This window comes from Anguilla rostrata, chromosome 14, assembly GCF_018555375.3.
Source record: "Anguilla rostrata isolate EN2019 chromosome 14, ASM1855537v3, whole genome shotgun sequence".
NCBI lineage: Eukaryota > Metazoa > Chordata > Actinopteri > Anguilliformes > Anguillidae > Anguilla > Anguilla rostrata.
The window spans coordinates 5,462,771-5,486,796 of record NC_057946.1 but is presented as its reverse complement, the minus strand read 5'-3'; the positions used below and the strand labels follow the sequence as shown (position 1 = coordinate 5,486,796).

The window sequence follows — 24,026 nt, the reverse complement described above, 5'->3', positions numbered from 1 at the left end:
TGTGCTATAGGCTACTGTAAAAAAAAATACAAAAAAGAGCTTTTTGGACCAATTGAAAGTTCAGTCTCCTGAACACGTAGCTGAACACGTTTTTAATTTTCTGAAATGTATTAACACAATGCAGGTTTGGCTCGTTATTATTTGTCTTGTCTTTGAATTCTTCATTAACTTCTAGATGATTAGAGTTAGTACCGAGGTGTCCACACCTTAACCAATTTGAAGCCCATTGATTCACGTCCGTCTTTAATGCCATCAGTTAAAAATAATTAACCTTTCAATGGAATTTCTTGCAATGTAGCACAATTTGAACATGAGATTTTTATTCTTCATAGCTATTTCTGACATAATGTGGTTTAAGAGGGCAAGTGATGCCTCTAAACGCATCTAATTAAGAAAAAATAGCAAGTTATGGGATTTCAATTGCGGTTGGAACGAAAACCAGCATACACATGGGTATTCCAGGTCCGTGGTTGGGAACCACAGATCTCGGAGATGCCAAGCGCAAGACAAATATTGACTTTATCAGAAGGCACAAATGGGTCATAAAGGAAATGTATGCATGCATTATGGATGTCTTGACTAATACCTTTTTCGTACGTTGCGCGGACAGCAGTAATGGGCTGGCTATTGTTGGGGCTCCGCTATTTGAATTTCTTATGCTATAATTTAATGTTTTAAACAGAACCGACAGCAGGTGGCAGCGTCAGAACTTTCCACACTTGTTGCGGTTCCTCTTCCATTAATTAATCTCCAGGTCTTTGTGTCTCTCTCCCATTGTAATCGTGGTATTCACAAAATGACATTTTTTTTATTTATTGATGTTTGCAAACAATTACTTAAGCGATGGACCCACACAATGCCGGTGAAATAAAAATTTGAAATAAGCCCTGCTTGAAGATTGGGGCTCGGATGTAACGAGGAAGGAAAGAAAGAAAGAAAGGAGGGAGGGACTCTCTAGCCAGCATTTACGATGACGTCATCGCCCCGGGCGCGGAGAAGTGGACGGTCACAGAGAGAGCGTGCTGCAGGTGGGACGACGTTACAGCGCCGCTTCGCTTCCACTAGCGAAGGATACGCCGTGGGTTTTTTAGGCTGCTTGGCATTTCGTTGTGTTGGACATACCAGGCAACATGGGGAAGCTGCAGGAATTCGAAATCACCTTCACCAACAACAAAGTGGTCTACAGTCCGGGCGAATCCATTTCGGGAATGGTTAAGATCACAAGTGGAACCCCCCTGCAATACAAAGGTGAGGAAAATACGTCCACTCCCCCAATATTTCTCATTATTAATGCCGCCCTTCGTTTTGCACCAGATCGGATTTTGTCTAGCCAGTTTCGGTGAGCGGTTCCAGAAAAAACAAAACAAAACGGATTTTGACGTTTTATTTATTAAATAGAATAATGTGTGACAATCAAAATCGATCAAATGTATTTGTGACATGTGGGCTACTATCATGTCAGTGATCTTTGACGAGGTTCTTGTGAACAATAATGCTATATATTTATGTTTAATTTAACGATGTATGGTTTCCCTTGATTGTAACATGCTGACTGTAAGATAATATTCTTAATAGTCAACATTAATTAAAATAGCCCCAGATATTAAACATTCCATAACGTTGTCCTATGTTATGTTTTCCTTTGCGTCTTTCTTGTTTTTAATCTGGTTTACGTGCATGTATTCAGATAGTTTATTATGGTCGATCCATTTGCAATATTCGCATGGTGATACAGTACAGCCGTAGCGTTGAGTCGACCGACCACACGCCCAAATGCAACAGGTGTGCAGATTGTCTGGGTTATTGTTATAGGTCTAGGGCGGTGTGCGTTTTGAAAACAAAAACTGTTATCGTTTTACTAGGATTGTAACTAATCAGACTTAAAATATTACCGCATCATTCATTCTTTATTACCCGTGGAGATTTGACGCAACATAAACCTAAAATGTATCACGGGCAAGATTATATTGGATTTATAAGATTTGTAAAATCAATTGGCATTCACTTATCAATCGTTAACATTAAGTAAAAGATACAGAACTTTGGCAGTTCGAAACTAGGCCAAGGGACCTAACGATAACGAATAGGGGTGAACAGCAGCCTGTGGTTAATGTAGGTTAGGAAGGTAGCTATACACAGGTAAGAAAGCCTGTTCCTCGCGTTTCCATGGGGTTATACAAAGAGTCTATTGTTTCCTGTTTGTTTGCGTGGAAACTATCCAAACGAACCCGTGTGCATTTTCACGTAGCGTCGACCGCAAACTAGGTACGGTCGACAGTAGGGTAGACTTGTGGTCGATGCGCGAGAGCGCTGCGATACTTTTTCTTGAGGAGACAGCCCATGCATAGATTGCCTACCAGTATTACAGATGCGCAGTTGGGTGGCACCCCTTGCAACCAGATCCGAAGTTTCCCGGTGTTTGGCTATAACATGGCAGGAAACAGCCCTGTAATTGGATTTTTTTTTATCCGAAGGTGTCCTGGCATTTCTTTACAAACTGTAAATAGTGCGCCAGTATCGCCGGTGATGGATTTTTCCTGACGTAGCACAACATCTCTTGCTGAGAGTAGTTTTGAGAGAGCGCGGCCAGCGAGCCAACTGTGTGAGGGATGAATTATGCCTCCCGTTAACTCCCCAGCATGGTACAACACGGAATAATAACCCTTTTCAATATAATAATCCTTTCTTTTTTTTCGCCTAATAAAATGCTCTACGGGGTAGCCTACATAATTTAAGAATCGGGCTGGTAGTAAAAGTATTGTGGAAAGGGATCGGAGACGGTAGGTTTCCGTTTGCGTTAAATCATTTTTTTTTCCGGCACATAGCCTCCTCAGTTAAAAAAAAGTGATCCTCCGTAACTGTGCATTTGTGAACGCCGCATGGTTCTCAGGCCGTGTCTCGGAATTCCACCTTGAATAAACTGAGGTTAACCGAGTGACGCGTATTGTACGTTACAAGGCCGTTTGAGCGGACCGAAGACAAACTCAATGCATAAGATACGCACATTGTGTGGGTTGTAGCTTTTTAGGCCATGGAGAAACACAACTCAACCAACGACATCGACGCAAAATTCTGGTCATCGTGTATTCTGTAAAATATACGGTGGTGGAATATTTCGTTGGTTTTAACCTGTGGGGATAAACAAAACATTGAGTAAGAATGCACCCGCACACAGTTTCAACGCCCCTAGTGATTTATTAACAAACAAACGTTTTTAGCTACGTGGTCTTCACCGGGTCTTTACACAGTTGTTTTTCCCTCCTCCACATGCTAAAAACCTTTAAATTTTTTAAATCTTGTACATGTCCATACTACTGGATTTGCATGTTGGTCTTTTGATGAGCAAAACCGTGACACAAAACGGTATTGGTGCCAGGTTTTTAAAGGTAGCTTTTATTTTTAATGCAGTTATTTTTAACTGACATGGCAAACCAGGGTTCCTCAAACTCCGTCATGCAGCTCCCTGTGTATTTCACTTATAAGTTCATAAAAATGTAACCTATAATTCCATAAACGTAAAAAAATCAAACCTCTTTCTGGAGGAATTGTTTGCCATGTAACACCACCTTAAATGAAAACATTAGTCGATCAATTAAAAGTCCTGGGACATTAATTCATGGTAGTCATAGCTGTTTCTAACGTAATGCTGCATGAAAAGGGTGGACTATCACAGATTAGACCTTAAATGTGTCTAATTATGAATGGTTAGCAGCTTGTTACAACCGGGGACTGAAATTGTGGCAGGAATTAAAAACCAACATCCCCTGGGGCTGAGCCTGAGTGAGAGCCCCTGCTGTAAACAAGTGCAAGTACCAAAGTCCCCTGAGGTGTGTAGAGGCACACCTTCAGTAAGTTTACTGTGGGTGAAGGAGGCCCTTTTTTTACGCTTCTCCTGAATGTGGCTTTTGAGTCTGTCTATGAGTCAGGAGATCTGACTGCAACATCAGAGTTTAACTTAAGTGTAAACAGGACAGGAAAAAAAAAAAACCAACACCCATGGCTAAATTCAGTGCCGGGCAAAAAAAACCATGTTTGGAGTCGATGTCTGTTCCATGACTGTGAAGGGTTGGGGATGGATGACGCAGAGAGAAATCTAATTGGCTGGAGGAGGTTTCAAGTGTCAGATTTGTGTTGTGTTATTAGGTCAAAGGTCATACAAGAATTTTCCCCCCGTCCTCAATCAAGTTGAATGATATACACAAACAGTGATGAAACCAACAATAAATTATAATCATGCTGCAAATATACGCTGTCCACCACGTCAGCACCGTGTGTTCAACTTGTACCCAGACAGACAAACATGTCGGAATACACAGCTTGCCGGACAAACCGGAACACAAGAACAGTCTTTCTTTTGAGCAATTGTTAATCAGGTGACTAAAAATAGGTACCCCAGCTCTGACCATACTGTTTTTTTTTTTGTTTTTTTTTAAAGGTTCTCATTACTGATTAACCTGGCCATTGTATGTTACACTTTGCACAGAGGAGAAGATGATGATGATGATGATGATGACGACCCTTTGTGGTCAAAGGCCCCAATGCAGACATTTATTGGCCACACTGACATTCCGCGAATGTACGTGTGTGTGAACAGATGGAAGCATGGGGGAGGTGCATGCTTGAATTGTGTTGCCACTGACTGCTTTGGATGGCAAGTGTTTTGGGTACATTTGGAGACCACAGACCAGTGGGCGCACCCATTACCCGGAACTCTTGCAGCCAGACACCGCTTCCTTCAGCTTCATGTCCATGGTCCACCATCTGAGCTCTGCAGATAACGTCGCTGGTACAGGCTGGCAGGAAGGGGCAGGTCGACCAGAGGGGGCGGCGGCGTTGTTCTTGAACATGAACGCCATGACTGGCCTCCATATGCAGTGTGACATATTCATTTGAGCCACTTTTCCACCGCATGGTACCGGCTCGGCTCGACTGGACTCTACTCAACTTTTTTGGTTTTCCATCGGGCGAAAGTTGTGGATAGCACCTGGTACCTGGTACTTTTTTGGTATCACCTCCGTCGAGGTTCCAAGCGAGCTGAGGCGATACCAAAAGGTGACGTGAAAACACTGCAGACCACCGATTGGTCAGAGCAACGCGTTTCATGCGGCGTCGCTAATGACGACCAGCCCCATTGATGGGGGTAGGGGTACTGTCTGCAGTGGAAAACGAAGTACCTGTTACCAAAAGCGAGTAGAGTCGAGCTGAGCCATTACCATGCGGTGGAAAAGCGGCTTTTGTTTTCTAACAGGATACCATTGCGCTCCTCTCAGTCTGAAAATTGTATTAGCTTGGTGCATATAACCAAAAAAAACAACGAGTATTTCATGCAGCGATTTTTCTGACAAGTAAAAACTGGTAAGTACATGGGAAAAAAGATTAAGGACCAAAACACTGTGTTGACGTGCTAACCTGGCTAACCTGAGAGTAATCTATTCAGCTGATAAACAAAGCGTTCAAGGTCCATTAATAAAGCAAGAGGACAGGATGAGAGAAAGCCATTGGTCTTCACCCATTTCATGTCCTCCACAGGCACTTGGTGACACTCTGTCGAAGGTATACGACAAAACATAACCAATGAACAGACAAATGTGTTTATCCTTTATTATTAATGTGTTTGGGTCTGGAGAACAGTGATTAATGAGAGGGAGAGCTTTGCCATTTGCGGTTTTCACCCTCAGAGATATTAGGGGGAGCCTGAGAAAGCAGATGAGATTAAACCTCTGGACAGACCTTGAAAGAAAAACTCAAGTACTTCTACTCCAGTACCATTAAGCCTGAGATTTGCATGTTAGGTCTATTCAGAGCATTTGGTAAAGGGAAAGAGAAGATGGTTGATATTTGCCTATTGCAAAGGTTGACATTTTAATTTCTCTTCACTAGGGGGACCTTGTCTGCTCGTCACGCAATCATTGACTTAAAGGAACTAACATAAAGCCTGTGTCTTGAAAAATTCACATATTTAAGGAAGCATGAAGTTCCAGAGTTTCATGAAGTTTGGGATTTGTTTCTGGAATGTTTTTGCAAAGCAGTGACCTTGTAGAAGCACTCAATGGGTAAAAGTAGCCAAATTCATTGACAATGTAACTGAAGATTGGTAGCTTTATTTCAACACTGCATAATTGTCATTGCTTGGTGAGGATATGTTTAGCGTGTGTGTTACTGGCGTTTGTGGAGTGGGCAGACAATCCACTTGTTGCTAGAATGCTTGGGGACAAAAAAAGTATCTTTAAAATGAAAATGGCTGTCCCTGCTTCCATGAAAAGAGTGAGGGTAGGGTGAGCTGGTGGAACAAACCAGGGTGTGCGCATATCAGACCCAGGCAACGTGGGGACCTTCAGCCTTGAATGCGATCAAAATCATATTTTTCTGTGCACGTTGCCATACGCTTTCTTCTTCTGGCTCGATGTGCCAGCTTGTTTGGGGTTGCTTCCTTTTTTTTTTTTTTTCCTCTTTTTCTTTTTTGACAAGCACTTTCAATTAAATTTGCACAAGGCGAGCAGCATTCCGTGGCCGGCTTAATTTCCTTTGGGAAATCGATCCTTAAAGAGCAAGGTGGAGCCTGGCTGCCATTAAATTAAAATCGGTCTGGGAATCTATATTCCTGGATATTCTAGTTCTGCAGAGATGTATTGAAAGACTGCAGTGGCCAATTATGTGATGTTGAATTGTTGGGTGGGGGTTCTGTATACTGTAATTGTACATACTTGTAGTGTTCAGTGCATTAGTTAATGTATATGGCTCTACGGGTTCTTGCACAGTTGGATAGTCTGGAATGCTGCTGGTCTGTTTTTTTTCCCCTGTGTAGTTTATTTGATACATCATGCTCAGCAAGGGCAAATGAGATAATCCTTTCTAAGTGCCAGGGGTTCAGTTCCGCATTCTTCAGGGCCCGAAGCGGACATCTCAGACAGGCCAAATCTGACTAAGTGTATTGGGGGGGGGTTAGGTAGGTCCGCTACGAAATTTGTACAACAGCCGCGGCGCAAATCAAGAGATACAGTTAGCCCACCGAGCGAAAGACCAAGGTCCCCGGTTACCACGGCTCATGCTTATATTGCTTCTCTGCAGGTGATGTGACGTCCCAGTCTGTAGTCGATGTTGACGTACGAGCCTGCATTTGTGAACACCGCTGCATTAGCCGGTAGTGGGGAAACACTTACAGCTCTCAGACTTAGTTTTACACCTTCGCTTGTATCATGTAACCAGAATTATTTGTGTTTAAATCCCAAAGTCACAAAGTCAGATATAAAAGTGGCTCCCATGGAAATTGTGGGTAATTTTTTCCATCTTAGAAAAGTGACCCCACGGATAAAATGTTTTTTTTTTTTTCTTTTTTTTTTTCAATTTCATAATAACCTACAATGATTTTTTATGATATGGAATTTGACCCCAAGCCCAAATACCTAGATAACAACACAAGGGTCGTTTTTCCATGGGGGGGGGTCACTTTTCTGTCCTACGAAAACAACCTCGGTTTTACATACAGACCGTTGACTCTCAGGTCAGTTTTCCATGGGGTCGGATTTCTATAGGACACCTGTCGTGGCACGGCTGCTGTTCTCTCTGGCATAGTGTCACGTTTAAACAGCTTCAGTGAATATCTGTGAAGGGCAAAATGGAAAATGAATGGTACGGTGTGTAAATTACCTTGGATGATGAGAGCAGCTTTTGAGAAAATAATTAATGAAGCATGCTATTAAACAGACCTGGTTCCCTACGTCCGTGACTGGGAAAAACGTGGATGGACTGAGAGAATGCGTTGGCCTGCACGCACGCACGCTTGCGCACACACACACACACACACACGCACACACACATGCATGCGCACACGCACACATGCATACACACACACACACTCTTCTGTATATTATTCACCCAGGTGCTGATCACAGTTTTTTTACTAATGGTTAAAGGGTCCATTGAAGTTCTTATCAATTGCTGCACATCAGGAGGCAAAGAGCTATTTATTCATTTGTTTATTTATTTGCCTGATTCAGACAGATCACCCACTTTTCATTCTACACTGCTATTGAGCCACGAACATCAAGATCAAAACATCAACGGCCCACGGGTCTCCAAATTCAGTGTGTGTGTGTGTGTGTGTGTGTGTGTGTGTGTGTGTGTGTGTGTGTGTGTGTGTGTGTGTGTGTGTGTGTGTGTGTGTGTGTGTGTGTGTGTGTGTGTGTGTGTGTGTGTGCACGTGTGTGTGTGTGTGTGTGTGGTGTGTGCGCGCGCGCGCGTGCACGAGCGTGTGTGTGTGTGTGTGTGTGTGTGTGCGCGCGAGCGTGTGTGTGTGTGTGTGTGTCTGTGTTTGTATTGCTTTCAGGCTGGTGATTGACAGTGGTTCGGGCTCTCGTGTTTGCAAAGGGTTTAGTGCAGTGGGAGTTACAGGTTAATGGAATTTCAGGGACGAGAGTCCTTAAGACAAGCAGGGGTCAGAGGGCACTGGAGAGCTTGCTGGTAGGATGAATCAGGCCCTGGGCTGACAGTGTGTGACCCCACCCTGGCTTGGTTTCAACAAAGGACATTTTTGTGGGTTATTACAGGAGGGCAATAAAAAGGGGAAGTGGCTAGCACATTAAGGGCCCTGTCTGTGTTTTTACAAATCGGTGAGTCAATCCATGGTCACGTAGTAATGCTTAACATGATGCATACACAAATATCTTTGAATGAATATATTTTATTTCAGTATATTTTCCAAGCTCTTCCATTTCTGTGAGGGCACACTGAGAATGAACTGAGCGCAGGGGGCAGAGTGGCTGATGCTCCCCTATCTGGAGAAGCCCAAAAGCGGGTGGAAGCTTTTGGTGGGGGGAGGCACCGCAGAAAAGGCACACGCTCTCCTCTGAAACGTGACTTCAAGCCCGCTGCTTTTTTTTTTAATGCCCCAGTCCACAAGCTGAGTGTGCACAGGCATGAGTCAGAGGAGGACATTTCATGTACAGCTTTAGCGAGCAGATTGTGGGGCCCTCTCTAACTGTGTGTCGCCCTGTGGGGCTTCAGACTACAGCTGGCACCGGCACCGGCACCGGTGGGGTACAGGTTCGGTTCCGGGCCGTGTGGCCTGTCGGTTACTGCAGGAGCCAGTGCCTTAACAGGATTAGCCCCCCGCCCCCCCCCCCCCGAGCCACCCTTCCTTTTCGGCCTCCTAGATTTATTAACGCCGAATGCCTAACTTAAACAGTCGCTCGTCTGAAATGCCTAACTCCCCTGCCGAGCTGCAGGAAGACGTCCATAAATCCGGTGACCTGAGCGTAACCGTCCTTTGCGGACCCAATGGGCCGATGAGGTCGTCCATCGCTCCCTGTGACAGAACATTTTTTTTTGTATTTTTTTAATAATTAAAAAGTATTTTTATAATAAAAAATAATAAAAATGCTTACCCTCCCAGTCACGTTTGCAGAGCTGTGCAGTTACTGGTCCCCTGACAGAAAGCATCTGGTGCAGGCAGACTGCGGGGTGGGAGGGGGGTGAGGGGGGTGGGGTGAGGGAGGTGAGGGGTGGGGGCTTGTTCACACCAGGCTCTTTAGGTTAGAGAACAGAAGGACAGTAATGACCAGCCCCGGGCAGGTGCCGGTGTGTATTTGCTCACACGCGCTTGTGCAACGCAGGACCTGAGCCTGAGGCGTACTGCAGACGAGAAAGACGAGCAGCAGGCCTGTCGCCTGCACTGCGGAGACTGGCTATCAGCCTGGGCCTAACCTTTGCTCGTTCATTCTAGAATATTTTACATTTAGCCATTTAGCTGAGGCTCTTCTCCAGAGTGACTTGCATGAGTGCATGCAAAAAAAAGTTTTCATCAACGAAGAACTGATACTCCGTCATTAGGCTCACAGCTGATGGGAGCGGCTCATGCAAAACTTACTTGGAATGAGTAAATATGAAATCTTACAACATGTAGGTTGTGCACAGAATACGAGTATGTTCTTCCTCCCTACATGCGTTCACTGATGTAGTCCATTTCCCTTCCTTTCACAACATCAAGGCGGCGTTTGTAACGGAAGGAACTTGTATCGCAAGTTGCATCTCATGAGAGATCACAGTTGCGTACTTGCTTGTTGAAGTATGGACACTTTTAGGGTTCTCTCAGTGCGTCCTAGGATTACGCTACTCTGTTGTTTCAGGTTACAGAGCCAGTTCGCTGTGCCTGCCGGCTCGTTTGTCTGCTGTCGTTTGACGGTGAGCGAAATCGCTGAAGGCAGGATCCGAAGCGTTCTGAAATAATCGAAAAAGACAACTTCAAAATCCACCGCTAATCGCAAATAACGTGACCTTTCTTCAGCTCAGTTCCTGAGATCCAGGTTGCTGTATTAATAAAGTTCAGAGCCTGAACTGACAGAATTGATTTTGTGAAGCGTCCTGGATGAGATGGGGGTCACAGCTTTTGTCAGGTTTAGCCCAGGGGTGCATCAAAGAATCACCCTGGGAGTAACTGAAGGAGAAAATCATGTGTGGATCTTGTGGGGTGGGGGGGGGGTATGACAAATCAAAACACACTTGAAATTGTGATTGTGAACTGGGGGGGGGGGATAGCAGACTTGGATGGGGAGAGGAGGTGTGTGGGTGGATTGTGATTGCAGACCCTGGGTTTGAATCCAGGCGCTTGGCTCAATACATCTGACCCCCCCCCAATCAATTCCGCTGGTTTAGGCTCAGTATTAAAAGAAACATCTAGAAGAAGCAGGTGGGAGGGTTTTATTTTTATTGCTTAATGTAATGTTGCATTGCATCAGGAAGTAAGCGCATCGCCAGTGTGTGCTAATGGCTCTCCCATTTCAGGAAATTGGACTGTCTGCTGGGGTGGGGTGGGGTGGGGTGGGGGGAGAGGGTGAGGTTCAGTGTCAACAATTGGAAACTCAAATGGCGTTAGAGTGTGTGTGTGTGTGAGCCTGACCGTGAGTTTCAGTATCTGTGTGTGTGTGTGTGTGAGAGAGTGAGCACGAGTTCCTGCTAGCAGAAGCTAGCCCTCATGAAGATTCCAGCCGCACACCTTCTTATTCCTTTGCCGTATGTTTGTTGAACAGCAAACAGCCTTGCTGACTGAGCCGTGTGGTGCTGTGCTGGCAGGCTTTAAGTCTCTGACACGTGTGACTGTGTGTGTGAGTGCGTGCATTACGTGTTTGCGTGTGCACACGATTCATGCGTCTGCTTTCATAGTTTTGTCCTCTAAGCAAGTAACAGTCAGTTATCATCTCTCTGTCTGTCTATCAGTGTGGGTCATCGAAGCCTTCCTCTGCCTAAACTACCCGTATGTAACGGCTGGGCGTGTTGTGTGAGCCACGAGGACTGCACCGAGGCGGCTACTGCAGTCTCCTGCAGTGACTGAGTGAAAGTGCATCATCGTAACTGAGAGTCCCTGTTAACTTTGCAGAGTGAGCACCATAATGAGCGGTAATGCGGTTTGGAAGAGGTGTGCCCGTGCTTCTCCATTCCGGAAGCGAGGAATCTGCTGGAAGGAAGCCCGAATGGAAATGATTAGAAATGTAGGCTAATTGTGCATATTAATATAAAGGTACTGTGTACTTAGTGACTGCAGTGAGCTGTAAGCCAGCCATCGGTGGACATCACAGGGGGGTTTCTCATCCCAGGGGGGTAAAATTGTTTCTCCTACCGCCTCACTGAGGAAGGGCTTTGTTGAAGTCCAGTGTCACATGACCTAGGCCTGAACAAAATTCGCTTACTGGGAAATTTACCTGGAAGGTCAAACGTGTCCTCCAGTGGGGCTTCAGTAGCTCTCTGGCCCCTTTACAGCTGATCCAGGTTCAGCTGAACGAATCCTTAATCCTAATCTAGCCATGTACTGTTAAAAGACCAATATTGACCCAAGATCGTTTTTTTTGGGGGAGAATCTATATGCGTCCCCTCAGTACAAGGCTTTGGTCATCCCTTCTTTGCAGCATAAGTCGAAATGCAATTATTGGAATCTGTTGTGGATTTTATGGAGTGCTTCGCCCTCTCCAGAAACGTTGACCCTGGTGATTGTTTTCTGCTGCTGTTGTTGCCAGAAGCCCCATAGATAATGCATTCTGCTGTGTTACCCTTGAAATAACGGGGAGGGTGAGTGACAGTATTAAGAGATCCGTGTTCCCCCGGTGCTTCTGCTCGGGGGTGGGGGTGGGGTGAGTGGGCCTTCTGGCCCATACTGTGTGGCCCTGGCCCTGGCCCAGACTGCTGCGTTCTCCTGTGGAACACAGGTGCGCAGTGAAGTGTGTTACCACGGATTCTTTCGCCAAATACTCTGCTAGGCTTCGGCAGTAGGGACACAGAGCTTGAGCTCAATGTTAATGATACTGAGCTGAGCTTCTGGTGGGTCAATAGAATCTATGGTATAACCTTTATTTTACCAGATAAGCCAACCAAGATCTCTGTTCTCTTCAACGGTGGAGACCTAGGGAATTAAAAGTGGGTAGGGATTGCAAGGGAGTGTAGACAAGATAGTAGGTGGGCAGATGTAAATCAGATCAAATCAAATACATTTTATTTGTTTAGTGCTTTTTTTTTTTTTTTTACTGAAAACTGTCACAAAGACGCTTTACGGTGTAGCAGAAAAAGGTCAGGAAAAAGTGCAAAAAATGTAGAGAGACAGTTCTGTGGGAATTTGAACAGAACGCTGTGGTTTACACCACTGCTCTTTTGAAGGATGCCATGGGATCTTTACGGGGTACAGTAAATCAGAATGTATCTTTGGAAGGACAGCACCTCCTACGGCACAGTGCCCCCATCACTGTGCTGGGGCATTGGGTTTCATTGTGGTTGAGAGAGAAGAGCGCCCCCTGCTGTCTCTTCCCCAAATCTTTGTACAGTACTAATTCCGGTTTCCCAGGTGGTACTGACCCAGCCCACGCCCAGCAGTGTGGCATGAGAAGGGTACCAGGGCGGTTTGGCTGCCGGCCAGTCAAACCTCCCCTCCGTCTTGGCCACCTTCCCTTCGAGAGCTTTGCTGCTATCAATCAGGGGAGAGGGGCCTTGAAGCGGCCCTCCTCCCTCTCTGACCTGAACTAGCCGGTCCTTGATTAGCTCGTAGTTTGTCCGGATGGAAGAGGCCCGTGATATAGGCCCTCAGCATGTAAGAGAAGACAGCCCTCCCAGGGGCCGAAATCGACCGGCCGCCTCCATTTGTCTCGAGTGCTCTCTGTGTGAAGGAAAGGAAGTGCTAATGGAGTCTTGAGATAAAAAAAAAAACAAGGTGTGGCCAGTAAAGCAGATACCTGCCATTTTGTTCCCCCCCCCCCTCTCTTGAGTGAATTATGAAACCATCCTGGCACTGAGGACGGAGCGGCGCCATTCGGGGGCGGCAGCTCCGCCAGTCACCAGTCTCATTCATTACCTCCTTATCGCGGTCCGGTGGTAAAAGGGACGGGTGCCGTTATCAGCCTGTGGGGGGAACCGTTCATTTACGGAGTCCCCCCTTTGAGAAGCGGCACCATTTCTCGGGCTGTGTAGCGGCGCAGACGAGATTTAAAAACCTGATCAGTCCAGTTACGACTTTCTGCATTGAGGGCCGACCCGGTTGTTCCTGTTGGCTACTCGGAACCTTGAGAAGCCTTCTGAAGAGAACCTGGCTACTCAGCTTCCCCCCCCCCCTTCAGATGTAATCACAAACACACAATGTGTGCTGTTTTTTTTTTCTTCTTCTCCCTTTTCCCTTTTTTTTTTCTCCTTTGCGGGGCTTCACGGGATCTGAGGGACAGTGTTTGAGCAGCTGTGCCGTCGGCCCTGAAGGCCAGAGTTCACCGTACAGCATATGCGCGCGAGAGAACGAGAGAGAGAGAGGTGGAGGTGTGGGGACTGGAGACGGAACGGAGGGGGAGAGGGAGCGAGGGAGCGAGACAGAGAGGGAGAAAGGGAGGGAGGGGAGGGGATGGGATGGGATGGGTGTGGGGGAGGACACTGTGAAGGGGAGTCAGGAATGCTAGGCATTCCTCGGGACACTGACCTCACCGTCTCCGGCACTACCCTAATGAGAGATTTGGCGAGAAACGGGGCCTGTTGCATGAGGTGTGATTTCCCTGCCCTCTCATCTGCCTGACCCCTGGGTTACTTAGGGCAAGTCGCCCCCCGCCCCCGTTTGCCATCTCGGTTTTATCCTGTTTAGGAAATTATGCGGTGGAACTCAGGTTGCTGCTGTAACGTCCATTGCAGTCGGAGGCAGGCGAGGTGAAGGGTCGCCAGGTGCCCCGGTGGGACGGAGGTACCTGTGCCGGTATCGCTGGCAGCCCTGGGCCATCCGCCCTTCTCCGGTCACAGCCCTCCCCCAGCCGGGGTCACCTGCCTCCCAGCCCTGACAAAAAGAGCCTTTTCCCATCTTTTGGAGGAAAAGGGAAGTGAGTTTGGCGACAGTGTACAAGGCCTCTCTGTCAGGCTCCCAGTGACCTGTGTCAGGCAGGTGGTGCTGTAGGAGGCACTGAACAAGCGGAGTTCCCCGGTGTCTCCGGTCGACCGTAGAACAGTGAATCTCATTGTTCCTCATGCGCCGATGGGAAGTTTTCAGTCCGCCTGCAGTGATGTGGTAAACACGCTGACCCTTTTGCCTCTTGCGATTGTATCCCCTTGTTTTCGGAAGCATTTACTGCAACAAAGCAGGAAATCTAGACATCACAGTAATTGCACATCACTGTTCCTCACCCCACTGATGCATCATGATCTTGTGTAGGCAGGGCTCCAGTTGGAGGCAGTGATTAGGTCCACCTCATTCTTGGATCTGTAATGATGCTGGTGATTACTTGCTAGAATCAATCAGATTGCATGAAACTGTCTCAAAAACTCTAGCTTCCCCTTCTGGATGTTCTGGAGATGGAACGTCTTGGGGTTGAGGCTTGGTAGGCGTGCTGCACTTAGCCGGATTCTCTTGGCATTCAAGTCACCGTAGAGCTCATTTTCTGCCAATTTCTTCCATGACATGTGATTCAGCAGTAGCTAAGCAACAATATAGAGGGGAAAAATTGAGTTAAGTCTGCTTGGGTCAAGTTAACATTCAGAGCACTCTCCTTGGAAATAAGATGTCGATCTCAATGTGATGTTTTTGTAGGGGGGGAAAAGATTTAGTCAGCAGCAATATGTTGAGTGAATAATGGGCTTATTATGACATTGTTTAGGTGGGGCAGGGGGATTGCTCTTTGTGAATGTTTTTCAGTCCTTTCCACTTACCCATCAATTGTAGTTGTCATTTCTTTTGGCACGTTTTTGTTCTTTTTCGAGAGACTATTAGGAGTGGCATTTGCGAGGAAGCCTGAAGTTGGGGGGGGGAGGGGGGGGAGGTGGTGGCAGCATGGTATCTGATAATCAAGGACCTGGAGAGATATCCTCTCTGGGCACAGGGGGGGGTGGGGGAGCACCATGAACCTAGATCCCAAATATGAAGGCTGAAGGGGTTGTGGACAAACTCTGGGGGGACCCATCTTTGATGTTAAACACAGTATGTATAATTCAGTTACATTTGCTTTTTTTTGTATGCTGAAACTGGTAAAAATTTAAGGAAAACTGGAGCTTTCAAATATCCCCCCCCCCACACACACACACACACACACTTCCCATTCACATTTGGACTCATGTGTAGCTGTTCAGGAGGGGTCCATGGCGATGCAATTAACATTCCCAAAATGTGCTGGCGTGAGCCGTTCCAGGTTTTATCTGATGCCCGCTGCCGTGTTGCCATCTGCTTTGTGTGATCAACAAACCTCTTTCTCTGGGTCTCAGATTTTCAGATGAGTATCTCCTTTCTCCCCCCACGGATATTCATCAGCTCAGCCTCCCATTGGATGTGCAGGCAAAGTGACAGTGTTGAGAATCATTTCATCGTCACATGAATCATTTTCCTAGCGAGATACCTTCCTGCATGCTGCTGTTTTCCGCTGTTTTATTTCATTGGTGGGACTAGCAGATTAAACCAGCATTGATTTGTGTTCAGCCAAAAAGAAAACAAGTCTTCCTGTGTTAGGCTAAGCTGCCTGGCGCAGGTGTGCTTAATTCAGACGGAACACTCACCTTTCTTTCTTTGTCCTTTTGTTTGTTTTCCTGAACATTCTTTCCCCTTTTTTCCTGATGTGGAAACATCAAGTTACTCTACTTCTGTGCCACTGATACCTGCTCACCAGGGGCCCTTCAGCCACCTGTAATAAGAGAACCACTTGGGCTCCCTCATTACCTGAAAATATAAGTGTTAGGTACTTACAGTACTTTCCAATGCATGCCACCATTTGGGGCCATAGTGATTCTGAGTGTATATTCCAAAGAGTATATGTTCCTATGTATGGGCCATGTATGTTTCCTGAGCTCAGCACTGATTTGATGAATAGATTTTTTTCCAATTTTATTGTTTTATGTGTAAGGAGCACTTTGCCTCTATTATGTGTAACCCTGACGAAGGCATCTTCAGAAACATGTTGGCTTTTTCGATACATTCTTCATTTTTTTATTCAGCCAGGTGTGAATGATAGAAACCCTATCTGAAAAAATGCTTACAAAAACACGATGCCATAAAGCATTTTATTTCATCGTTCGAACAATACAAAGCATGCATCTAAAGTACTGACTGTACAGTACATTATAAAAAGTGTATGAATCTAGGATTCATGGAGATGAAGGGGAGGGAGCCAGTGACGGGGACAGAGACAGACTTCCCGCCCTTCATTCCACAGACGCAATTAGCCCAATAATTAGCATCGGCTGTTATTTTTAAATCACGCAGGTGCACGGGAAAGAGCCACTTATTATATGGCCCCTGTTCTGTCTGGTAAATGGACTGCATCTATATAGCGCTTTTATCCAAGGCGCTTTACAAATGATGCCTCTCATTCACCCATTCACACACACACACTCACTCAGGGACACTTCGACACGCCCAGGGCGGGGGATCGAACTGGCAACCCTCCGACTGCCAGACAACCTCTCTTACCTCCTGAGCTGTGTCTGGGTGGGGGAAAGGCCCTGCTGTCTTATGGGGGGGGGGGTGGCAGGTGTGCTGCTGGGTTTTTCGGACTCCGACTATACAGAGTGTCCTCTGACTCATATCCGTTTGAGCTCAGCCTGTGGACCGCGCTGTGGAAAGAAGCAGAAACGTGACGTGTTCAGGAGATGACCACGCTGCCTGTCTGTGCGCTCTCCCCAGTCGACAGAGGTGACCGCAAACGTAAGCCGTTAAATCCCCATACAAATTTATGTTTATTTGTGTAACCTAGCAGATCGTGGGTCTCCAGTATTACCTGAGGTAAAGGGCGTGCGCTCTTCCTGGCCTTTGTTTTGGCTCAGCAGCATTTAATGACCTGAATGAACTGGTCAGCTAATTGTCGGGTCTTCAGTCGAAACCTTGATTAAGTGTTGCGGCGCGGGGCTACGGTATTGGCCTGAGCCCACACCGGCTGGCCCTGGATCAGCCCTGGATCAGCAAGACTCACTCTCTCAGGTCTTCATTGTCTGTTCATGTTGAGCATTCATTTAATACACTGCAGCAGTTGGTTACACAGTGGACTCCCCTCACCTGGACTCCTGTGAGTGAGTGAGTGTGTGAGTGAGTGAGTGTGTGTGTGAGTGAGTGAGTGTGTGCATGTCTGACCTGGATTCTTGTGAGTGAGTGTGTGCATGTCTAAGCTGGATTCTTGTGAGTGTGTGTGTGTGTGAGTGAGTGAGTGTGTGTGTGTGTGCATGTCTGACCTGGATTCTTGTGTGTGAGAGTGCGTGAGTGTGTGCTTGTGTGACCTGGATTTGTGTGTGTGAGTTCGTGAGTGAGTGTGTGTGCGTATGTGTGTGTGAGTGTGTGAGTGCATGCGTGAGTGTGAGTGTGAGACTACAGTGTGCTACACGCCTGCTCACCCGGGTCACTGGCATTACCCCCCAGTCACAGCCCCACCAGGCTTCCTCTTTGAGTGCTAAAGGGGCCTCTGAACGCACAGCAGCGCTGGCGCTCTGTCTCAGGCCTGCTGTCAGTCGCCTGCTTTTCCTGATCAGGGTGGGGGGACTTGTGCACGGCATGGGGGGTGGGGGGGGCGCGGCTACAGTTGTAAAGCTAGGTGGAGACGCAGGACACGTTCATGCTCCTGAGGTGACTTGAGGGCACGTGGATTTGAGCTTTCTGTGATGGGCCAGGGAGAGGGGGGTGGAGAGAGAGAGAGACAGAGCGAGACAGAGCTCACTCCATTTGCTTATTTTCACTCCTCCTCTCCCCTTGCATCCTTTCCTCACTCCGTAGCTTCCCCCAACAACAGTTCTTTAATGACGTGTTTGTCTGTTTCTTTTATTGTGCGTTCATTTTATTGTGTTTGGGTGTGTGTGTGTGCGTTTTTTTATTTTGTGTTTGCGTGTTCTTTTATTGTGTGCGTATGTTTTTTTATTTTTATTGCTTGCTTGTCCGTGAATAGGTGCGTTTGTAGATGCTGGTGCTGTACCAGTATGTACAGTATGTGTGCCTGTGTGTGTTTTTTGATGATGGTAGGGGTGTATTTGTCTGCGTGTTTGTCAGTGGGAGTAGGTGTACACATGTACGTGTGTGGGCGTCATGTTTGTTAGTAGGGCTGGAGTAGGCCGGTGATGTTGTGTTTGTGTGCGAACTTGTGTGCGCCCATGTACGCACTGGTGGGAGTAGCTGTGTGCATGCCTGCGTACGTGTGTGTACTATTGGGGGGGGCGTGCTTGTGTGTGAGATTGTGTCTCTGTTTGTAATGGAAGGCGTGTGGTGGTAACGTATGTGTGTGCGATCTTGCCTACCTGCGTGTTGTGCAGCTGGGGGGTGCACTGGCTTTATGAACCCTCTTTATGAAGCACTCTTCACTTCGCGGGTGCCTCCCCCGACGCATTTAATCTCGCCATTAATACTGCTGACCCGGTTGAAAAGGAAACCCCCGCCCACGAAACCCACAATCCACCCTTTGTCTGAACAGTACTACTGTCTGTTCCGTGTTTTGGCTAAAGGATAAAGGGGTATTTTCTTTCTTTCTTTCTTTCTCTCTCCGTCTCTCTCACTCTTGGTTTTTTTTTTTTTTTTTTTTTGAAAGGCAGGACCCTAAATAAACAAACTGTGCCCTGCTCAAGCCTCGTCCGTCCGGCTGAAACCCTAACCCCGAACCGCCTGTCAACCAGGAAAGGGAATTTTGTCTGCCAGTCTGAAGCCCGCATGCTGATTCATTGTCGCAACGCTGTGATGTCACAGGGGTCAGGTTCTGCCTGAATTGTTATGCCTGATCTGTGATTGGCTGGATCAGCCTGACCAGTCCACCCATTGTTACTGAGGAGATTTTGTCCTCAGAAGTTATTTGAATTTGTCACAAACGCACACACCACACACACACACACACACACACACACTAACCCTTTTGAGATTAACTGTGCACTGTGAAGTACAAGGTGTCCCAGATGGTTGTTTTGTGATCTTGGTATAATCTAATAATTGCCATGTTGGCACACTGATTGTTTTTTATGCTTTTAATTTTTACTGTGTTTGTATTAGTTGCATATGTCAATCAACTTTATTGGTGTAGCTCCCTTACTGCCAGGTTCTCATTCAGCATTTTACTTAGTGAAAACAAGCAAGAGGACAAACTTCAAACTTTGGAAAAACTATTCCCTTACATCACCGACACAGGTGATACCAGTGACGACATTCCTCCGTGACAATCAGTTAAAGACTGACGCCTACAAAGCAAACACACACAAGCACACACACGCACACACACACACACACACACACACAAATGTGCTGTAGTAGCAGTACTGTAAATGCTGCCAAAATGTCAGGTCATATAAATGATTAGCCTAGTTAAGTCATTCAGGGTATAATTTGGCATGAAAATCCAAAAACACCCTCCTTGCACACCTCTGGGCTACATATTGCGTGGAGCACCTCTGTTAGGTAAGCAACTCCATTCCTAAAGTGCAAGAGAGGTTTCTGGTTTTTTGCTCCATCCAAACCTATAACTGTGTAATGCCTTACTGAATGCCAGTGGCCATGTGCTGGACGTGTTCAGCTGGACGTGTTTCTCCAATCAGGCATTTGGTTATGCTTCTTAGGCTTAAAGCAGTTGATCAAACTCTTGTGGTCAAGCTTAGGTGGAAAGAAAACCAGAAAGATCACATCACTCCAGGACCAAGGTTGCCTACCCCCTGGTCTAGACTCAGGGGGAGACCTCTAAGTAGGCTCCGGGAGGGGGGAGGGGGGTGCTTTTTAAAAGGTCACCAGTCAGGGGTACTTTGTGTTTTTCTCATGGAAAAGGTCTTTTCAAAGCCCTCACTGTTCCAGGGCTGCTGGAGTCACTGATCGGCTTTAATATTGGTCAGGGGCGACATAGCTCTGGAGGTGAGAGCGGTTGTCTGGCAGTCGGAGGGTTGCCGGTTCGATCCCCCTGCCCTGGGCGTGTCAAAGTGTCCCTGAGCAAGGCACCTAACCCTTAATTGCTCCCAACGAGCTGATTGGTGCCTTGCATGGCAGCCTTTCACTGTTGGTGTGTGTGTGAATGAGAGGCATCAATTGTAAAGTGCTTTGGATAAAAGTGCTATTTAAATGCAGTCCATTTAACGAACACGGCCAAAACTATTGGCTCCCACTTCACATACTGACACAAGGTTTTTTTTTTTCTTTCCCCCTTCTTCGCTCACAGTTTTGCTGTTGTGGGAACTTGGGAGAATTCCAGTGGATCGAACCTGGGTTTAGACAGCGCGTCAGTTCTAATCTAAGCATCTCATTGCTTACCTTCTCTCTCTCCAGTGCATGCTCAGCCCGTTCGGCTGCGCAGACGGCCGTGTGCTGGCGTTGCGCGGATGGCTGGGGCTGCAGAGCGCGGGGCGTGTTGGCGCTTGACGGCGTTCGCATTAGCTCGCCGTGTTTGCGGGCCCAGCTCCCGCTCTGTGTACGGTTTCATTCCGTTTCCATGCCGCCACACAACACGTTTCGCTCCCGTGCCTTGAAACAAGGGCCTGCTTTCAGTCAACATTCGTCCTCAACTTTGACCTACAAGGCATTTGCCTTTTTTTTTTTTTTTTTTTTTTTTTTGTTTTAGTGGTTGCTGAACCTGCCAAGCTGTGTTCGTGAAGACAAAACAATCCTCGCTTTTAATTGTTAGTCAGAGTTTAGGGCAATTGATGATTGAATTGCAGCAATAAGCTACATGTGGTCAAGCTGCAGGCGTGTTTCTTCAGGCTTTCATTGGGCTCACTCAGTAGCTTATTTCTAAGACCTATGCATGGATTCAGTCACCATGCATTCTAAATATAACTTGGGGGGTTACATGCAAATCATTTCGTTTTCTAGCAGTTTGGCAAGTTTTTCTTGAATTGGTAGATGTTGCAGATACAGAACAGAACCCCTAAAGGGTCCATGGGTGTTCCAAAATGTGGGGGGAAAAGACAAATTGGGAATAGGTTCTAAAAAGCTTTAGAACAAGTTCAGGCATGGTTCCCAAGCGTCCTGGAAAACCTGGAATTTTTTTATGCAGTTTTCCAGTTATGGACATGTCATGGAAAGTGGGAAAATTGCCAAAATGTTCTGGAAAATAAGTAGTCGTCCTGGGAAATATATATATTTTTTGCATAGGCTAAAACCACAGGTGCCCCAGTTTGCAATCGCAATCTAGCCCCACACTCCCCACCCCCCACCCTGTATATTACAGGTGCTCCTCACATGAAGTGTCCTGGAAAATCATTTCTTGAAAACAGTGGGAACCCTGGCAGAGAGAAGTCCGCAATTATGAAGATCCGCTTTCTGTAGTGTATTAAAAGCCCGTGGGCTGGTTTCCAAAAAATAAAAATTCATTTTGACTTATGCAGGCAAAAATGAAGACACCAAGTGAAGACACGAGTGCAGTATTACAAAAACAAAACAATGAATTGGTCTTTGAACCTTGTCTTTAGCCTGCAGGGTTATGCTGAGACAAGCTTTTTCTCGTATGAACCTACTGGCCCTGTCTGTGTCTTTATTTTGTACGTGCAGTAGGCTGTTATTCAACTGAATGTATGATATGAAGACATTTTATTAAACTGTCCAACAAACCAGTCTGTTTTGGCAAGAGGGCCAAGAGATGGCTTCCCCCCCCCCGGAATCTTACTGTATTTAGTATGTACAGGTTTCATGGAAAATCTAAACTGGGACATAACAATTATACATTTAGGCAACATTTTATTGAAATTTTTGGAACCAGTTTGAACAAATTTTTCTTATAGGTTTGTTCAAAAGTGACAGCCTTGGTGAGCTCAGCACATGTTCAGCAATGGGACAGGGGGACATGATTGGAGGGAGCTGGTGGTAGTGTTCTCTCTGTCCCGATTGGGCAGATGGTTTTGGTGGAGACAGGGCAGGCTGAATTTGGACGTGTGTAAAACAGCCTGTGGTTCCTAAGGCAGGGGGCCTGGCTCCTGTTCAATGTTTGGGTCTTTTTTTTTATTTTTATTTAATTTAGCTTGTTTCCTTTCTTTTTGTTATGCAAGAAATGATGCCTCTTTTTCCTCACCCGTGCCACCCTTCAGTGCCAGCGAAGTCGGGCCATCTGCTGCTTGCTTCCACCTGGGGTCTGGCGAACCTGTGTGCCAGCTGCCGCCCTGGCACTGCCACTCGCATGTTGAGCTATGCGCCCTGTCCCACCCTGCCCCGCCCCCCCCCCGTCCGTTTTCGTCCCTCTGTCCCCTGTGAAGATCCTGCACAGGTTTTTGTAATGGGGCACTCCCCTTTGTTTGTCCCGTCTCTTCTTCTGCACACCCTCACAAAAGGCTTTTATCCTGCTGTCCTGACTCCTAGCTCTAGCTGGCCCCCCCCATGCCCCTCCCGCATTTAGGAACTTCGCACCGTCGGGCTCGCCCGTCATGACGCCTCTCCTTTTGTGAAGAGGAGATTGTCTCTTGTGCGCGTATGGTCAAGCAGAATTAAAAAAAAAAAAAACGTCAGGGGCCTTTTGTTTGTTTGTTTACTTCTCGCAAATAGATCTTTCTCTTGGAAACTGGACGCTGGTTTTGTTGCCCTGGGCCCCCATTTTGGCTCTCTGACCCTCACAGCTTGACACGGGGAAGTGAGCAGAGCACTTCTAGAAAGTTCTACAGTGTTTGCATCCCCTTGCAGAGAAAGAGAAGGATTTTTTGGACAATGCTGGTTCTGTTGGCATATTTTTGGCCCACTACAGATTTTGATAATAGAGTATTCTCTATCCCTTTGGTGTCAAGCCCAGGACCCGGAGGACTGCAGAAGCTGCATCGTATTGTAGTTTCCAGTAAATTCAGCTTTGAAACGGTGTATGCTGACTGACTAGCCAATCAATGACTGAAATGAACCCCTGCTGCTGAAATGCACTGAAATCCAGCGACCACTGCAGCCCTTCAGGCCTACAGTCTTGGTCTATGTGGTGTCTTGGTAGTGGGTGAGATTTGGTGTTTTTGGTCTTTTTTTCTAGACGTAAGAAGAGGGGGGAAAAAAAAGTTCCATGTAAAAAAATCTTTGAATTCTTGTATTGTAGACTAGGAAAAAAAAATCCCAAAATGAGAAAAGACTGCATTCACTCATATAAAGAACTCGTAAATGGTGAGAAATCAGAACAAGCATGCTGATAGGATTGTATTTAAAATCACGTGAAATCACAGTGTGGCATCTCTGAAATCCATAAAGATGCTTTGTGGCCGTGGGTGAACCCTAATTCGCGGAGGGGAAATCTTGGCGCCTGTAAAGGAGGGCGATTGAATTGAAAATGCGGTGACGGGACGGGGGGGTGGCTACGTGGCATCGATTCGGCAGTTGGCTGCTGGCGTACGCTGTCGACTGTGCGGAAGAGTGCAGAGAGCTCCCCCAGGGGACAGGGAACAGGGGGCGGGAGACGGGGGGGGGGGGGGGGGGAGTGTGAGGCCAGGAGAGCAGCTCACAGACAGGGAGCCCCCCCGACCGCTTTAATGCTCAGCGCCGCTCGACAGCGGACCAGCGAAGAAGCACGGAGACATGGCTGCTCTCTCTCCTCCTCCTCCCTGCCTTATCATTCTCTCTTTCTCTTCTCCTCGCCCCTTCCACTTTCTCCTCATCTCTGTATTTCTGTCTGTCTTTCTCCCTTCCTTCTTGCTCTCTTGCCTTC

General features: G+C 46.8%; 1 protein-coding gene across 1 annotated transcript in view; it reads left to right on the top strand.

Annotated features, from left to right (window-relative positions):
* Positions 1-387: 387 nt before the first annotated feature.
* Positions 388-24,026, top strand: part of arrdc1b (arrestin domain containing 1b) — a 48,072-nt gene continuing 24,433 nt past the window's right edge. The window contains exon 1 of the mRNA XM_064307016.1: positions 388-1,248. Within this exon, the coding sequence (XP_064163086.1) occupies positions 1,131-1,248 (118 nt within the window). The 5' untranslated portion in view covers positions 388-1,130. The remainder of the gene's footprint in view (positions 1,249-24,026) is intronic.